Raw genomic sequence first — 16,838 nt, 5'->3', positions numbered from 1 at the left:
AAGATGGAGTGTTTGTTTTCTTCTGAAATTCCATAGATTGGGAATATTTCCTATCAATTGGAAGGTAGAAATGCAATCTCACTCTTGAAAGGGAGAAGAAAGAAAACAGGAAACCACAGACCATTTAGCCTGACATTAGTATAAGGGTGTAGTTATATATTATTAAGTACAATTTTTTATTAAGGAAACAATGGTGGGACATCTAGAAAATAATTCTAGGATGGGCAGAGTCAACATGGATGAAAATGAAATCATGTTTAATGAATCTGTTGTCTAGCAGAGTAAGAAGTGGAAAAACAGTGGATGTGGTCATTGTGTCATAGAGCAGCTCAGCATGGATACAGGACTTCTGACCCAATCAGTCTCCATGGACCTTGGTACTCACCCAGCTGGTCACAATTTTCAGCATTCGGCCGATATCCCTCTAAGCCCCACCACTCCATGGGCCCATCCAAGTGCTCCTTAAATGATACTATTGTATCTGCCTCAACCACTTCCTCTGGCAGCTCGTTCCACACACTCATCACCCTCTTCACAAAAAAAATTGCCCTCAGGTCCGTTTTAAACCTTTCCACTCTCACTCTATGGCCTCTGGTTTTGGACTCTCCTACCCTGCAAAAGGACTGTTAATGCACACCTTATCTATGCCTCTCATAATTTTGAACATCTCTACAGGCTCACATCACACATACCTCATCAGATTTTGCAGGTTCCATGGGTTTTGATTGTGTTACTTCCTCATTCACTGTATGTTTGAAATGCTGATTTATTTCAGCTCCTCTTATTCCAAGGAACAAAGACCGATCTGATCTTCCTATAACTCAAGCCTCTAGTGCTGGTAACATCTGAATAAATATTTTCTGCATTCTTTCCAGTTTAGTCATGTCATTCTTATAAAAGCATGCTTTTGGCCATTCAGAAAGACTTTGATAAGGTGCCCCACATGAACACGTCAAACAGAGTTGGATTAGGGATGAAATACTGACATGAAATGAGTGATAGTTAACAGAGGAAAACATATGTGGCATTTGGCATTGGGATTGGTTTTGGTACTGCTATCTAATTCAGATGATTGAAAAATACCTTAAGATGTGGAGTGGTTGGAAGAGACAGGGAGTTGTGAGGGGACTGATCGCTTTGGAACATGGAGGGGGAGGGGAAATATGTTTCTAGTGGTGGAGTCTTCTTGAAGCCTGCAGACGTTTTGAGGGATCATCGATTGAACATGGAATCTGGTGTTGTGGAAGGACCAGGGGAACCCTATACCGTGGAGGACAAGGAGTGAGTACAGATATAATGTACAGGCATTGGATGACAGGTGGCCCAGGACTCAGCTGAAAAAAGAGGATGTCCCCATTAAGGAATAATGAAGACACTTCTGTGGGGAACATCTCTTTATCAGAACGAATGCAACAGAGACAGAGGAAGTGGAAGAACGGAGAGAGGTCTTAAAGCAGGCGGAATGGGAGGGAGTTTAGCTCTGGTAGACATGGATGCGTACAGCACAGAAACAGGTCCTTCAGCCTGTGATGCACTGCTGAACTAATTAGGTTAGTGACTCCCTATCCCTTCTGCCTGCCCGTGCTCCATGTCCCTTCACTCTCTACACATTCAGAAAAAGAAAACGATTATAAAGATTAGTTTTATTTGTCACATGTACATCAAAGTATCAAAATGTACAGTGAAATGCAACATTTGTAGCAACAACCAACATTGTCCGAATACGTACCCCAAAGTGGCAGCCCCAAAGTGCTACCATGCTTCCGGCACCAACAAAGCGTTTACACAAATTATTAACCCCTACGTCTTTGGAATGTGGGAGGAGACCGGAGAATTGAACCCAAATCGCCAGTCGCTGGTGCTGTAATAGCATTAGCCACAATGAAGCTCTAAGAGCCTCTTAAGCATCGCTATCATATCTGCCACCAACACCAGCCCCTGCAGTCCATTCCATGTACCCACTACTCTTTGTATAAATAAACTTTTCTGCACATCTCCTTTGACGGGTGCCATGGTGGCGTAGCCATTCTTGATGCTCTCACAGCTCTGGGCGTTGGAGTACAGAATTAAATTCTGAAGTCATCCTTAAGGAGTCTGTGCGCCCTCCCCATGGAATGCATGAGTTTTCTCCAGGCGTTCTTGTCCTGACATTAAGCTAGGGTTAAATCCGGGGTTGCTGGGTGACACAGGTTGAAGGGCCAGAAGAGCCTATTCTGCGCCATGTCTCAGTAACTAATTAAGTAAATAAACTCCCCCCACCCCACCTTAAATGCATGCCTTTTACTATTAGTCACTTTGATCCTGGGAAAAAGATGTTGACTCTCTGCTCGATCAATGCCTCCTGTAATTGCATAAACATCAACTAGGTCTACCCCTAAGCCACTGGACGCCGTAGAAAATAGCCTCGAACCACTCCTCATAGCACATGCTCTCTAATCTAATCAGAATCCTGTTTCTCTTCCCTCATGTTCTTCTTACATTGTTGATTGTGGGAGCTCTCTGTGTGTAACATGGCTGCCTTGTTTCTGACATTGGACTGGTGTCTAATGTTTCAAAGAGCAATTTGTTAGTTATAATGTGCCCTGGAACATCCTGGCATTGCCAAAGACTTTAGAGAATTGCAGGACTCTGTTGTAATTTCTGCTTTCTCTATTGCTGGGCAGATTCAGTTAAAATAGGATTTCAAGCCAGGCAGAAGATGAAGGAATGGGATTAAAACAGTTACTTGTTCCAGAATCCATCTAGGTAATTTTTAATTTGTAATTTTGCTTTAAAAGTACATTTTTATTCACCTACACAAAATATTGCTTTTGCAAAGCATGATGGACTTAACTTTGTAGCTTTGAATAATGACCTAGTCCTCAGCTTTTTTCCTCCAGTCCTGCCAAAGGGTTTCAGCCTGAAACGTTGACTCTACCCTTTTCTGTAGACGCTGCCTGGCCTGCTGAGCTCCTCCAGCATTTTGTGTGTGTCGTTCGGATTTCCAGCATCTGTAGATTTTCTCTTGTTTTTATTAACCTACTTGCATTTAACAATGTTAAATTTTGAACAGTCAAACTTGAAGGACAACCATGGCAATGTTTACAAGAGCAAATAAGCAGATAAAACAAAAAATTCCAGAGTCCTATTTTTTTTTCACAGGAACCTTTGTACTTTCTCAGTAATGAATTATTTTTCTAAGGATTCATGACATATTACATATGCAATTTAATCTTCAGGTTTCTGTGTCAAGGCAACTAAAGACTAATTTTAGACACACTCTCAGTGAGAAGTAATCCTTTCTGGTAGTGTAAGGCAAACTTGGGCAAATCTATAGCTCCTTTGATCCTCTATTGTTGTTTAATTTCATTTTCAGATAGAGCAAGAAACAGTACGACACAGGAACAGGTCCATTGGCTCATCATTAGATTGTAAGCCCGTAAAGCATAGGAGCAGAATTAGACCATATAGCCCATCAAGTCTGCTCTGCCATTATTAACCCTCTCGACTCCATTAACCAGCCTTCTTCCCATAACCTTTGACGCCCTTACTATTCAAGAACCTATCAGCTTCTGCTTTAAGTATACCCAATGACTTGAGCCTTTTTGTAGCAATGAATTCCACAGATTCACCACCCTCTGGTGATAGAAATTCCTCCTCATCTCTGTTCTAAAGGTATGTCCTTGCATTCTGAGGTTGCGCCCTTGGTCCGAGAGTCCATCATTATAGGAAACATCCTTTCCGTGTCCACTGTATCTAGGCCTTTCAATATTCTACAGGTTTCTGTAATGTTGTACAGAACTAATTATTCAATACTTAACTGAACTCAACCCTTATGCCCATACGATCTCCATATCATTGTATTTCTGCATATTATGTACCTATCTAACAGCTTCATAAATTCTTCTATTGTACCTGCCTCTACACCATCCTGGCAGTACATTCCAGACATCCACCACTTTCAGTGTAAATAAACAACTTGCCTAATTGATTATAAACATGAAAAATTCTGCCGGAGTTTGAAATCCTCCACAACACGCACACAAAACGCTGGGAAGAACTTAGTAGGTCAGGCAGCATTCACAGAAATGAATAAACAGTTGCCATTTTGGCTCAAGACCTTTCTTCAGAACTGGAAAGGAATGGGGAAGATGGCTGAATAACAAGGTTGGGGGTGGGGAAGGAGAAAGTAATAGGCAAAGCCAGGAGGGTGAGAAAGAAAGGAATCTGATAGGAGAGGAGAGTGGGCCACAGGAGAAAGGGAAGGAGGAGGGGACCCAGGGGGAAATGATAGGCAGGTGAGAAGAGGTCAGGGGCCAAAGTGGGGAATAGAAGAAGAGGGAAGGGGGAGGTATTTTTTTACTGGAAGAAAAAATTGATATTCATGCCTTTGGGTTGGAGGCTACCCAGACGGAATATAAGGTTTTGCTCCTCCACCTTGAGGGTGGTCTCATTGTGGCCCAAGAGGAGACCATGGACTGATGTGTCGGAATGGGAATGGGAAATTTAAAATGTTTGGCCACTGGGAAGTTCCACTTTTGGCAGATGGTGTGGAGGTGCTCAATGAAGCGGCCCTTTAATTTAGGATCGCTCTCACCAATGTACAGGAGGCCACACTGGGAACACTGGACCCAACAGATGACCCCAGCAGATCTGCAGGTGCAGTGTTGCCTCAACTGGAAGGACTGTTCCATATTCCAAAGAAGTACACGTTAGTAGGTTAATTGGTCACGTGGGTATAATTGGGCAGTGTAGGCTAGTCAACCAGAAGGGTTCATTACCACAATGAATGAACACATGTGAGATCATGAAGGGATCTTACTCTAAAACATTAACCTCTCGTAGATTAGGCATATCCATCGAGTATCACATGTCCCTCTTCACTTTCCAAAGATGCTCCCATCCCAGGAATCCAAACCATAAACTGTTTCTCTACTTTGAACACTCACATTGTGAAATTGGTGATGTACGCTCCCCTGGGAATCTTTAAGTTGAACTCCACATTCTGTGCACTCGATTCCTTGTTGCGCACCTTCGTGCTAAAGATCGTTTCAGCAAAGCGTGAAGTGATGATGGATTTAACTTTGTAGCTTTGAATAATGACCTGGTCATCAGCGTCATCCTGTTGAATCAAAGGAAGAGATTAATAAACACACTCGTATTCCTATAAGGAATGAATTTACAGTGTGTAGTTTTATTTTTATTTATTTTAGAGATACAGCACAATAAACCCCATTCTGGTCCAATGACCTCAAGCCACCCACTTACAGCCAAATGACCAATGAACCTACTAACCCACCTTCGGGATGTGGAAGGAACCCACAGCATCTGACGGTTACCCACGTGGTCATGGGGAGAACGTACAAACTCCTTAAAGTCAGAGGTGGTAATTGAACCTGAGTTGCTTGAGCTTAAAAGCGTTTACACTAACCACTATGCTCCCATGCCACCCCACCATTAAAATACTTCTAAACTATACTTTATAAAATTTCCAGTCTGCTTGTTCTCTGGAGCAGCAGAGAATGAAGGGAGACCAAGATCAGAAGCCAGCTTAATGTCACTGACTTACATGATGTGAAATTTGTTGATTTGGAGCAGCAGCACAATGCAAAGACATAAAAATCACAATAAATTATAAAATAAGCAAATAGAGCAAAAATAAGGAATAACAAGGCAGGTTCCTGGGTTCCTGGACCATTCAGAACTCTGATGACAGAGGGGGAAGAAGATGTTCCTGAATGTGGGTCTTTGGACTCCTTTACCTCCTACTTGAAGGTAGCAGCAAGAAGAGGGCATGTCCTGGATGGTGAGAGTCCTCAGTGATGAAATTATTATGAACTTTTATAAAGGTTTACATGCCCTGTATTAGGAATTTGCTGTTGTGTGTTGGTTAGGGGATGGCCTGAAACAAAACACAACTTTCAACACTTACTTATTTATTGTGATACAATGTGGAATGGGCCCCTCTGACCTTTGAGCCCAACAACCCACCAATTTAACACCAGCCTAATCATCGGACAAATAACAATGACTAATTAACCTACTAACCGGTAGGTCTTTGGACTGTGGGAGGAAACTGGAGCATCCAGAGGAAACACACGTAGTCATATGGAGAACGTACAAACTCCTTAAAGGCAGGGTCAGGAATTGAACTGGGGGTCACCTGTACTGTATAGCATTGTGCTAACCACAATGCTACCATGCTGCCCCAATAAAGAATAAAAAAATAATAAAAATAAAATAAAATATGGAATAAAATGTGCACAAATATTGTACATAAATGCAAGCATATATTTACAATGTAAACAACATTATTGTTGTTTATAAAAAGTGATTTAAAGTGACTACAATGCCGTGAAGTGATGGGGCAATAGATGGAGGTGGGGGCTAACTAGAATGGTTGTTCAGATTAACAGCCTGGGGGAGGACATTTTTAAACTGGTGTGAAGTTTTTAAACAGCCCTACAGCACTTTCCAGAAAGGAATTGAATTGAATTTATTTCTTGAATCCTTTACATACATGAGGAGTAAAAGTCTACATTATGACTCCACCTAAATGGGCAAAGTGCAATCATAGTAATTTATAATAATTTATAATAAATGAAACAGTCAATGTAGTATAGAGTACATGCACATCCATGTGAGTTCATCAGTCTGATGGCCTGGTGGAAGAAGCTGTCTCAGAGCCTGTTAGTCCTGGTTTTATGCTGCGGTACTGCTTCTCAGATGATAGCAGCTGGAATAGATTGTGGTTGGGATGGCTTGGGTCCTCAGTGATCATACTGAGGATATGCAGCTGTCCTTGAAAATGTCCTGAATCATGGGAAGTTCACAACTACAGATGCACTGGGCTGTCTACACCACTCTCTGCAGAGTCCTGCAAATAAGGGAGGTACAGTTACCCTAGCAGGCAGTGATGCAGCCAGTCAGGATGCTCTCAATAGTGCCTCTTTAGAAAGTTCTTGGGATTTGGGGGCCCATACCAAACTTCCTCAACAGTCTGAGGTGAAAGAGGCACTGTTGTGTCTTTTTCATTACACAGTTGGTGTGTACAGACCATGAGGTCCTCAGTGATGTGGATGCTGAGGAACTTGAAGCTGTTTATCCTCTCAACCCCAGATCCATTGATGTCAATAGGGGTTAGCCTCTCTCATTCCTCCTGTAGTCCACAACCAGCTCCTTTGTTTTTGCGAAGGAAATCTTGAGCAACAAACACAAAATGCAAAATGCTGGAGGAACTCAGCAAGTCATGCAGCACATTTGGAGGGGAATAATCATTTTAGGCCAAGACCCTTCATTTGGACTGGAAAGGAATGGGGCAGAAGCCAGAGTAAGAAGGTGAGGGTAGGGAGGAGTACAACTTAGCAAGCAATAGGTGAAACCAGGTCATAAAGAAAGAGGGTGCATGGGGGAGGTGGGGATGATATCAGAAGATGGGAGAGGATACGTGGCAGAGGTAGAGGGCAGAGGAAGAAGAAATCTGACAGAAAAGGACAATGGAGTAAATGGGAGGAGGTGGGGAACCAGAGGGAGGTCATGAGGGTGGGGGAGGAGAATAGAGGCTGTGAAAGAGCCACTGGAAAGTGGAAATTAAAAAAGGGGGTAGGGGAAAAGGGGAGTGATTACTGCAGGTTAGTGAAATTGTATTTGAACTTGTTCTGCGTAGCTGTTGGTGTGGGGATCTGTATAACCCAACATCACTGACCACTAAATACTCTCAATAATTCATGACCTGTGTTAATTTTCGTACTAAAACCAGTACAACTGAGGATACAGGAGAGGGAGGCCTGGACTTTAAATTGCTGTGGATCACCACACAGAAAACCCCAAAAGCCACTTATTTTCCTCTCTGCAGCAGACACAAACTAGAAAACTTGGAAAACAGAACCCCATGAACCTCACAAATCCTACTTTCCAGAAGTAAAGTTGGTGGGAAGCAGTGGAGATTCACCTGGAGTTTGTAAGTGGGGATGGAGAGTTGGTGGGGTTGGGGCACAGGATGCAAGTTGATATATTTCTATTGACTCCCTCCTGATCCCATGGAAAAAAAAAACAATTGGACAAATAAATAACATTGGATATTCTCAATTGTCCTGGTTTGTTGGGATTTGTGGGAAAATGACTCAGGTCAGGGATTAAAGAGTGCAGTTAGTTGATGATACAACCTGCTCTGAAGTTCAGAGTAGAATAACAATCTAACACGACTAGAATGGGGAAATAATCCACCGACCTTAACTGCCTACACTGCTTGGTTCCAACTTCATTCATCCATTCATCCACCATGTTGTTTCAATAACACATTCTTTCTTCCTGTAACCCCTGGAGAGCAAACTGATTGGCTGCATCACCGTCTGGCCTGGAGGCGCAAATACACGGGATCGGAAAATGTTGCTGAGGGTTGTAAGTTTATCCAGCTTCATCATGAGCTCTAGCCTCTCCATCACTGAAGACATCTTCAAAAGGCGATGCCTCCGGAAGATTGCATCAATCATTAAGGAACTCACCATCCCGGACAGGCCCTTTTCTTGCTACTACCATCAGAGAGGAGGTACAGGAACCTGAGGATGCACTCAGTGTTTTATGAACAGCTTCTTCCCCTCTGCCATTAGACTTCTGAATGAGCCTATGAGCTCACTATTATGCTCACTTTTGGTAATTTTTATTTCCTTTTTTCCTATATTCTTATTGTAACTTATAGTTTTTTATGTATTGCTGCAAAAAAAACTCCCGAATTTCACATTATATATTAGTGAACATAAACCTGATCCTGATTCATTTCTCCCATTCATAAATTAATTCATCCTTTCAGCAATACTATCATTAAAGTAGGATCCCAAAAAATAAAAACTGGTTGGAAATAATTAATTGTACTTCCATCTTCAGGGAGAAAACCAATACAGTTTCATTGAACAACCTGACCAACCTTTCAACTTAGTTAGCAATACACGAAAAAGCAGCAAACTTGTGACACTCATTCATATAAATTATTTACAAAAGCAAAATATTAGTAAGAGCACAGATGTCAATAACCCTCTGGTTGTGTAAACACAACAATCAGTAGATAGGTAATGGTTAAACCGAGCAGGAATTTAAAACACTATAGGAAAACAGAGAACAAAAATCTCACCTCCTCCTCTTCATCTTCTCCATCTTTACTTCTCTGCCAAATACAAGGATGAAATATTAGCAAAGCAAAGTTTTCTTTATATTAAGGGTATCTGAGAACAATAGAAAATATTTGAAAGTTGGTGAATAGGCTTATTATTGTCTCATGTACTGAGGTAAAGTGAAGGACTTTCCTCCCACACAGATCATTTCAATACAGCAGTGCATCAAGACAGCACAAGGGAAAACATTAAGAAGGTGTAACAGATACAGAGAAAGGGCAGTGCAGGCAGGCAATAAGGCACACAGTTATAACAAGGTACAACGTGTGATCAGGATTCTATCTTACTGTATTAGGAGATCGTTCAATAGACTTATAACAGCAGGCTCGAAGCTGTTCTTAACCCTGTTGATATGTGCTTTCAGACTTTAGAAACTTCTGCCCAATGTGAGAAGGGAAGAAGAGAGAATGATCAGGCTGGATGAAGTCTTTGATTATGTTGGCTGCTTTAATGAGGCACTGAGAAGTGTAGACAGAATCCATGGAGGGGAGGCTGGTTCCTGTGATGTGCTGAGCTGTGTCCGCAACTCTCCGCAGTTTCTTGCTATCAGGGCACAGCAGCTGCCACACTAAGCAGTGACACTTCCAGTTAGTATGTCTTCTATGGTGTATTGATAAAAATTGTTGAGGATCACAAGGGACATGCCAAATTTCTTTAGCCTCCTGAGGAAGTAAAAGTGTTGGTGCGTTTTCTTGGCGGTAGCATCAATAGGATTAACCAGGACTGACGGTGGGTGATATTTACTCCTCAGCACTTGAAGCTTATTTGAATTATGGTAAACGATCGATCATGGAGGATAAATCATTGAAGAATAAATAATGAAAGGTATCAAAAATAGCACTTTTAAAAATTGTCCTTCATGAATAACATACAGTATGTATGGGAGATATTAAATAATTCTTTGTGGATTCTGTGATACATTAAGGTCTGTACAATGGTGTAGTGTTTAACGTAACACTTTACAGTGCCAGGCACTAATGTTCAACTCCTACTGTCTGTAATGAGTTTGTATCTTCTCCCTGTGACCGTGTGGGCTTCCTCTGGGTGTTCTAGTTTCCTCCCTCAGCCTGCATAAGGTGAGTAAGTTGTGGGCATGCGTTATTGCCACTGGAAGCATGGCTACGATTGTGGGTTGCCCCCAGCATATCCCCAGGCAGTGTTGGTCATTGTTGTAAATGACGCATTTCATCATATGTTTCAATGTACATATGTATAACAAATAAAACCAAACTTTAAATTTGATTCCGCAAATGAAGATATCATTTGTATGCAAGCACTCCTTAACTAAGGTAAGCAGTCCACTGTGAAGGATAAATTGGTGAAGAACAAATACTGAAAAATATAAAAACGGCACTTCATGATTTGTTCTTCATGAATAATGTATTTCTGGGAGAGTTTTAATTTTTTTGTGGAAGCTTTGATACATTTAATTCAATGAATGAACACATTATTTGCATGCAAGCACTCCTAAAAGGTGAGCTTCAGTGGTCTTGGCCACACATTTTACCATCAGTGAATTCTGTTCCTCAAATATTCAAGTATATTCCTTGGCTTGCTTACCAGACCACAGCTTTGGTAATCTACTGGAATTAAACTGAGCTGTTTTATTCCTCAGTCGGTTTACAAGAAGGAAAACAGTACCATCTTCTTCTGCAACAGTGTTGGGTTAATCCTTGGAAAAAATAAAATCAGTTTACTGCACAAGCTATTTGCAGCATGGGCCCGAGGTGAAGTTCATCTGTTCCTGCTTTATGTTCAATAGGTAAACAGATCTATCAGTAATTTCAATCGTTATATGGTGCAACGTGAAGATCTGTAACAATTTCAGGTCACACTGATGCACACAGCAGAACCTTGGCTTGAGGTTCCCTGTTGCTTTGAGAAATTTTCTGGATTGGCACATTAATTAACTGTTAAACTCACCAGAAAATGATGAGTATCCAATTAACAGTGTAAGTAGCCTTTTAGCAGTTGCTATTTCAATCTCAATCAGACTGGTCTTAAACACAAAGAATTCTGCAGATTGAGTAACAGGCATAAAATGCTGGAGGAACTCAGCAAGCCAGGCAGAATCTATGGATGGGAATAAGTAGTTAACATTTTGGGTTGAGCCCCTTCATCAGGACTGGAAAGTAAGGGAGCAGAAGCCAGAGTAAGTAGGTGAGGAGGGAGGGGAAGGATGGGACAGTATACAAGTTGGCAGGTGAGAGGGAAGGTTGGTGAGTGTGGGGGCAAGGGGTTAGCGTGAGAAGCTGGGAGGTAAAAAAGACAGAGGGCTGAGGAAGAGGAGTCTGATAGGAGAGGACGGTTCAGAAAGAGGTGGGGAACCAGAGGGTGGTGATAGGCAGATCATGAGGACATGGAAGGAGAAAAGAGGGAGTAAGAGAAATTAATAATTTATTCATAATAATAATTTAGGAGGGGAACGGGAAAAGAGGCAAGTGACTACCGAAAAATTAGAGATGCTCTGTGTATGTTGAGAAGGTTGCCAATTCTGTTTTCGACATACAGTATTATACCTTCCTAAAGAGTTGAAATGCTACAAGCTAAAACCTCGTATTTCATCTGGGTAGCCTCCAACCTAATGATATGAACATTGATTACTCGAACCTGGTAATTTTTCCTTCTCTCTTTCCCTCTTATCCCATTCCCCATTCTCATCCCCCTTACCTCTTCTCACCTGCCTATCACCTCCCCCTGATGCCCCTCTTCCTTCGCTTTCTCCCATGTCCTCCACTCCTATCAGCTTCCTTCTTCTCCAACCCTTTACCTTTTCCATGTCCCACCTTCCAGCTTCTTACTTCAGCCCCCTCCTCCACTCACCTGGCTTCACCCATTACTTTCTAGCTTGTCTTCCTTCCCCTTTCCCCACCTCCTTATTCTGACAACTTTCCCTTTCCCTTCCAGTCCAAACGAACGGTCTTGCTCGAAACCTCTCCATCAATGCTGCCCGACCTGCTGAGTCCCTCCAGCATTTCGTGTGTGTTGCTCTGGATTTCCAGCATCTGCAGAATCTAAATTAAAACCAGAATTTAAAACCTTGTGCTATCCTCTTCTTTATTTCTCTGGAGCATATTTGATTCAAATTCATTCTTGATTGCCATTGATTCTCTCTCCTCCAGCTGAGAGGATAAACCCCTGATCCTGTCACTCACTCTGTGCTCAGAAACACTTAAACTTCTGCTCTCAGGTCTCCAGCAAATTATGGAACAAATTATATTAAAACCAAAATGCTCAGAAAATGTTCTAACCTATGGGCCCCTTAGGGAGTCTCCATTCCAGTGAAGTTTGGCCTATTTCGTTTGCAGAGAGGATGATTTAAGACCAGTAAAATGGCATCTGTCAGAAATTATCCAATTTAATTCATTCAGAGCTATTGACAGAGTTTCATTCAAATTATTTCAGTTCATATTCAAGTTTTTATCTCTGAGATATATTCTGTTTTAGCTCAGAGCTGTCAAATTTCTGGTAGGCATCGATTGGATTTTGTTTTCTTTATCTGTTCATCAGCAAGCCATTTTCCACATTCAATAAGGCAACTAGCAGTTAGTGTCATCATAAAGTCTGAATTGTGCAGGATATCAGTGCAAGAGAAAAAGCCACTGAATCATAAACCAATCTTTTTCCTCCTTCACGAAGGCACCAAAGATTTGTGTTCTCTCTCTGACCTTATCAGAACTAAATGCTGATGAAAGATGAGAATAAAAGCTGACATTTTCTCTTCAAGGAGAAATGACTCTTCTTATCTCTTGTCTGACGGCCTCATCGGTGAGTCCAGAGTTCAAGACCGAGAGCTCTGTGATTGGCGGGTCCTGCGATCGATGCTGATGATCAAGGCTTGAGGGTTGATTGGAAGTCCAGAAGTTGTTGTCTTGTGGCTGGACCTGAATCTGTGAACCTCTATAAGTTTCTTCTTCTCATCCAATAACTTCTCCATATACAGTGAGGAAAGGATCCATTTGGCTACAATTGAATAACCTATTGAAGCTTGTTATAAAGACCAAGAAGATTAACTCTGTATTATGTACATTGAAACATACAGTGAAATTAATCATTTTGTGTCAAATCAAATCAGCGAGGATTGTGCTGAGCAGCCTGCAAGTGTTGCCATACTTCCAGTACCAACATGGCCACTTACTGATCCTAACTGTATGTCTTTGGCATGTGGAGAAAATGGGAGCACCCAGAGGAAACCCAGTTGGCCACACAAATGTACAAACTCCTTTCAGACAGCAGTGGGAGTTGAAATCCGATCTTACAACTGACTGCTGCAAAGTGTTGAGATAGCCATTATGATAGCACCAGGGAAACTAATTTGCTTGTAGTTACAAGCAATAGTTCCTTATCAGTCCTGCTCCTAATTCTCTTTAAAACAGGACAATGAACTACTCAGTTCAGGATCAATTAGGAGAGAACAATAAATGGTAACTTTGCCATTGATGCTTATAAATTACAAGGATGTCACTGGGACTTAAATGACTTGTGTTTGAGGGAAAGGTTGAGTAGGTTAGGACTGTTGTGTATTTAATATTTCAGTAGTATTTGAATAATATTGTAAATATATTGTTTGATGAAGCATTTTTGTTCCTTTAAATAATATATTGTGAGTTATCTGTAAAATCACATAAATGGCATACATCAACACACCACCACATAATACGTGCACACTCACTTAAAGTAAAAAATTAACTAAGACTCACATCTCTCAATACTCCTGTTTCATCTTCAATTAGTTTAATATTTTGGTGTTACAAAACATAACAGTGGTGATGAGGTATTTTTAAAATGAACCTATGATGACTACCTAACTATTGAAGCACAGCGAGACATTCGAATTTATAAAAAATGCACAGCAAGAAATGATCAAGTAAAATAATATAACACAGCACATGTTCTTCAGAAAGTACAGACATAGTTGAGTTTAAAAAGGCAGAAAATGGGTAAATTCATGGGTTGATAAACAGAGAGTATGGGTGATAATATTCATTAATCAAAAACAGAAATGGCTGGCTACATTGGAAAGATAGGCACATTATACAAAAGAAAACTGGAAATTTTTAGACTGAATGGATTGAGCAGCATTTTAAAGTAAAGGAAATAGCCAGTTAGAATCAAGTGCCAATTTTATTGTGCATCAGGTTTAAAGGCATACAGTTTGCTTAGATGTTTGACTGCTCTCATCAAACCAGCTGAAATGAGCTTTGCTGATATTGTGAAAGAAATGCAGGAACATTTAGAACTGAAACCATTGTTTTTTTGCAGATTGCTTTAGGCTTCATAAGTGGAATCAAAAAGAATGGGAGTCTAATTCAGCATACGTGGCTGAATTGAAGAGATTGTCTGAGCATTGTTAATTTGGTGATGGGTTAGGTGATGCACTGAGAGATTGTTCAGTTTGTGGAAATTTACAAGAAAACATTTAACAAAGGCTCCTCACTGAAGCACAACTTACATTTAAAACAGCAGTTGAAATAGCTGTGTCAATGGAAACAGCAGATTGAGATGCAATTGAGTTGCAGTCAGGACTGGAAGTGAGAGTGAACAAAATTGCAACAGTTAAACAGAAATCTGCCTGGCCAAACAACTTGAGTTACCATTGTGGCAGGGGCTCACATACATCAGCCCAATACAGATTTAAAGGCAAAACTTGCAGAAAATGTACAGCATGCCAGGCGGCCTATATGGAAAAGAGTACAGTCGACGTTTTGGGCCAAAACCCTTCAGCATGACTTTGTATGTGTTGCTTGAATTCCCAGCATCTGCAGATTTTCTCTTGTTTGTGAGCAAATGCAACACAGTAGGACACATACAGAGAGCATGTTGAGCAGACAAAAACAAATGGACTGCACAGGGAAAAGAAAACAAAAATTTAGAGTTTCACAAAGAGCAGTAATCTGCATGCTGTTGATAATGATGTAAGTCACACGGGACTAGGTAGCCTTGAGATTTATGATGTGAAAACTAATAATAGATAAGTAATATGGCTTACACCAAAAGTCACTGGCAAATTAATTAAAATGGAATTGCACACAAGCTCGGCTGTTTCAGTCATTCCACAAAATGAATGGCATTTCAAAGATACTAAAATGAAGCCTGGTGATATTCAACTAAGAACTTACACTGAAGAAAAGGTAACTCCTGTGGGAATGACTTTTGTAATAGTGAAATACAACAAGTCACTTTGGGCTTGTGCGTGGTTAAAAATAGGAGGGCCAGCATTGTGGGTGCATGATTGGGTGAGTCAGGGACAACTTGACTAGAGATCCATCCACCATTTTCCATATTACTTGCAATAAAGGCAACTGAAAGCTAATTGAAACATACTGGATGATGCCACAGCAGTGTTCAAGGATGGCATAGGAAAAATCAAATATATCAAAGGTAAAATAGTGTTAAATCAGAATGCCACGCCCAGATTTTGCAAATCCCATCCAGTTCCTTGTACCATCTGCGATAAATTAGCCAGTAAGCAAGATCCCATGGAAGCTGAATGAATTCTTCCCAAGGTGAGTAGAGCCAATGGGTAACATCAGCGATCTCAGTGGCCAAGAAGAATGGACCTGTCAGGATCTGTGGTGATTTTAAGGTCACCATCAACCCAGTGGTGAAAGTAGATCAATGCCTTCTGCCCATGATGGAGGATATCTTTACAATGCTTCCTGAAGGAAGACACTTCAGCAAAGTAGACTTAACTGAGGCAAGTGTCCAGAGTGTTTCTCATCATAAACACTCACAAAAAGCTGTATCGCTAATATAAGATTTTTTTTATATAGTATCTGGATTTGCACTCTGGCAGTAATCTGTGGACCAGGAGCTGTAAGGCTGTCCAAGCGCTCAGTGTCCCCTGGATGACATCATTGTTACTGATAAGGATGACAAGGAACATATACAAAATCTCAAGACAGAGTTAAAAAGATCAGAAGGTGATGGACTCAGAGAATGGCACAAGTGTGAATTTGTTAAACCAAGCATCACTTACTGTGGTCACACCATTGACATTCAAGTATTATGTAAGTGTGTTGAGAAAATTCAAGTAGTGGTGGATGCCCTAAGGCCAAAGGATATGTCATAGTTGCAGTCCTTTTTTGGATTTTTCAAATATTATACCAGGTTCCCACCAAGCATGATTACTGTGCTCCCCCCTTTGAATTCATTACTATGATTGGGAAACAGTGGCTATAGACAAAACAGTGTGAGGTGGCTTTCTAACAGGTAAAAGAAATGGTGACGTCAGACACTGTACTGACACTTAATGTTCCGCATCATTGAGTGAAATTTGTCGGCTTTTGGGATAGGTGCAGTCATGTCACATATTATGACTGATGGAAGTGAATGTCCCATAGCCTTTGCATCACGTTTCCTTACTGCTGCAAGAAAAATTATGCACAGATTGACAGAGAGGCTTTGAGTCTGGTTTGGGGTGTAAAACGCTTTAACCTGTAATTATATGGAAGAGAGTTTATCCTTGTTATGGATTATCAGCCACTAGTGTTGTGTTGCCTTTATGGCAGTTATTTAGTTTATAATATTTTTGCTTAGTAATTCTTTTGTTAGCATTTTAGTTAAAGTTAGGATTGTTTAAAGTAAATTCGTTGTCTGTGATATATCGCAGCATGTGATGATGTCACATCCAGTTTCGCCACGTCCTGTGGGAAAATACCGGTTTGGAGAAATGGGAAGGTGGGGGCCACA

The 16,838-nt window shown here is 41.0% G+C and overlaps 1 protein-coding gene across 1 annotated transcript in view; it reads right to left on the bottom strand.

The window, feature by feature from the left end:
• The window catches only part of itih2 (inter-alpha-trypsin inhibitor heavy chain 2), a 109,689-nt gene that overhangs the window by 77,570 nt on the left and 15,281 nt on the right, over positions 1–16,838 (bottom strand). Inside the window, exons 3-4 of the mRNA XM_059987331.1 lie at positions 9,107–9,139; positions 4,929–5,101 (exon numbers count right to left, since the gene is read on the bottom strand). Coding sequence (XP_059843314.1) covers positions 4,929–5,101; positions 9,107–9,139 — 206 coding nt within the window. The remainder of the gene's footprint in view (positions 1–4,928; positions 5,102–9,106; positions 9,140–16,838) is intronic.

The sequence above is a fragment of the Hypanus sabinus genome, chromosome 13 (assembly GCF_030144855.1).
Source record: "Hypanus sabinus isolate sHypSab1 chromosome 13, sHypSab1.hap1, whole genome shotgun sequence".
Classification (NCBI taxonomy): domain Eukaryota; kingdom Metazoa; phylum Chordata; class Chondrichthyes; order Myliobatiformes; family Dasyatidae; genus Hypanus; species Hypanus sabinus.
The sequence above is the reverse complement of the archived record's forward strand: the minus strand, read 5'-3'. Positions and strand labels throughout refer to the sequence as shown.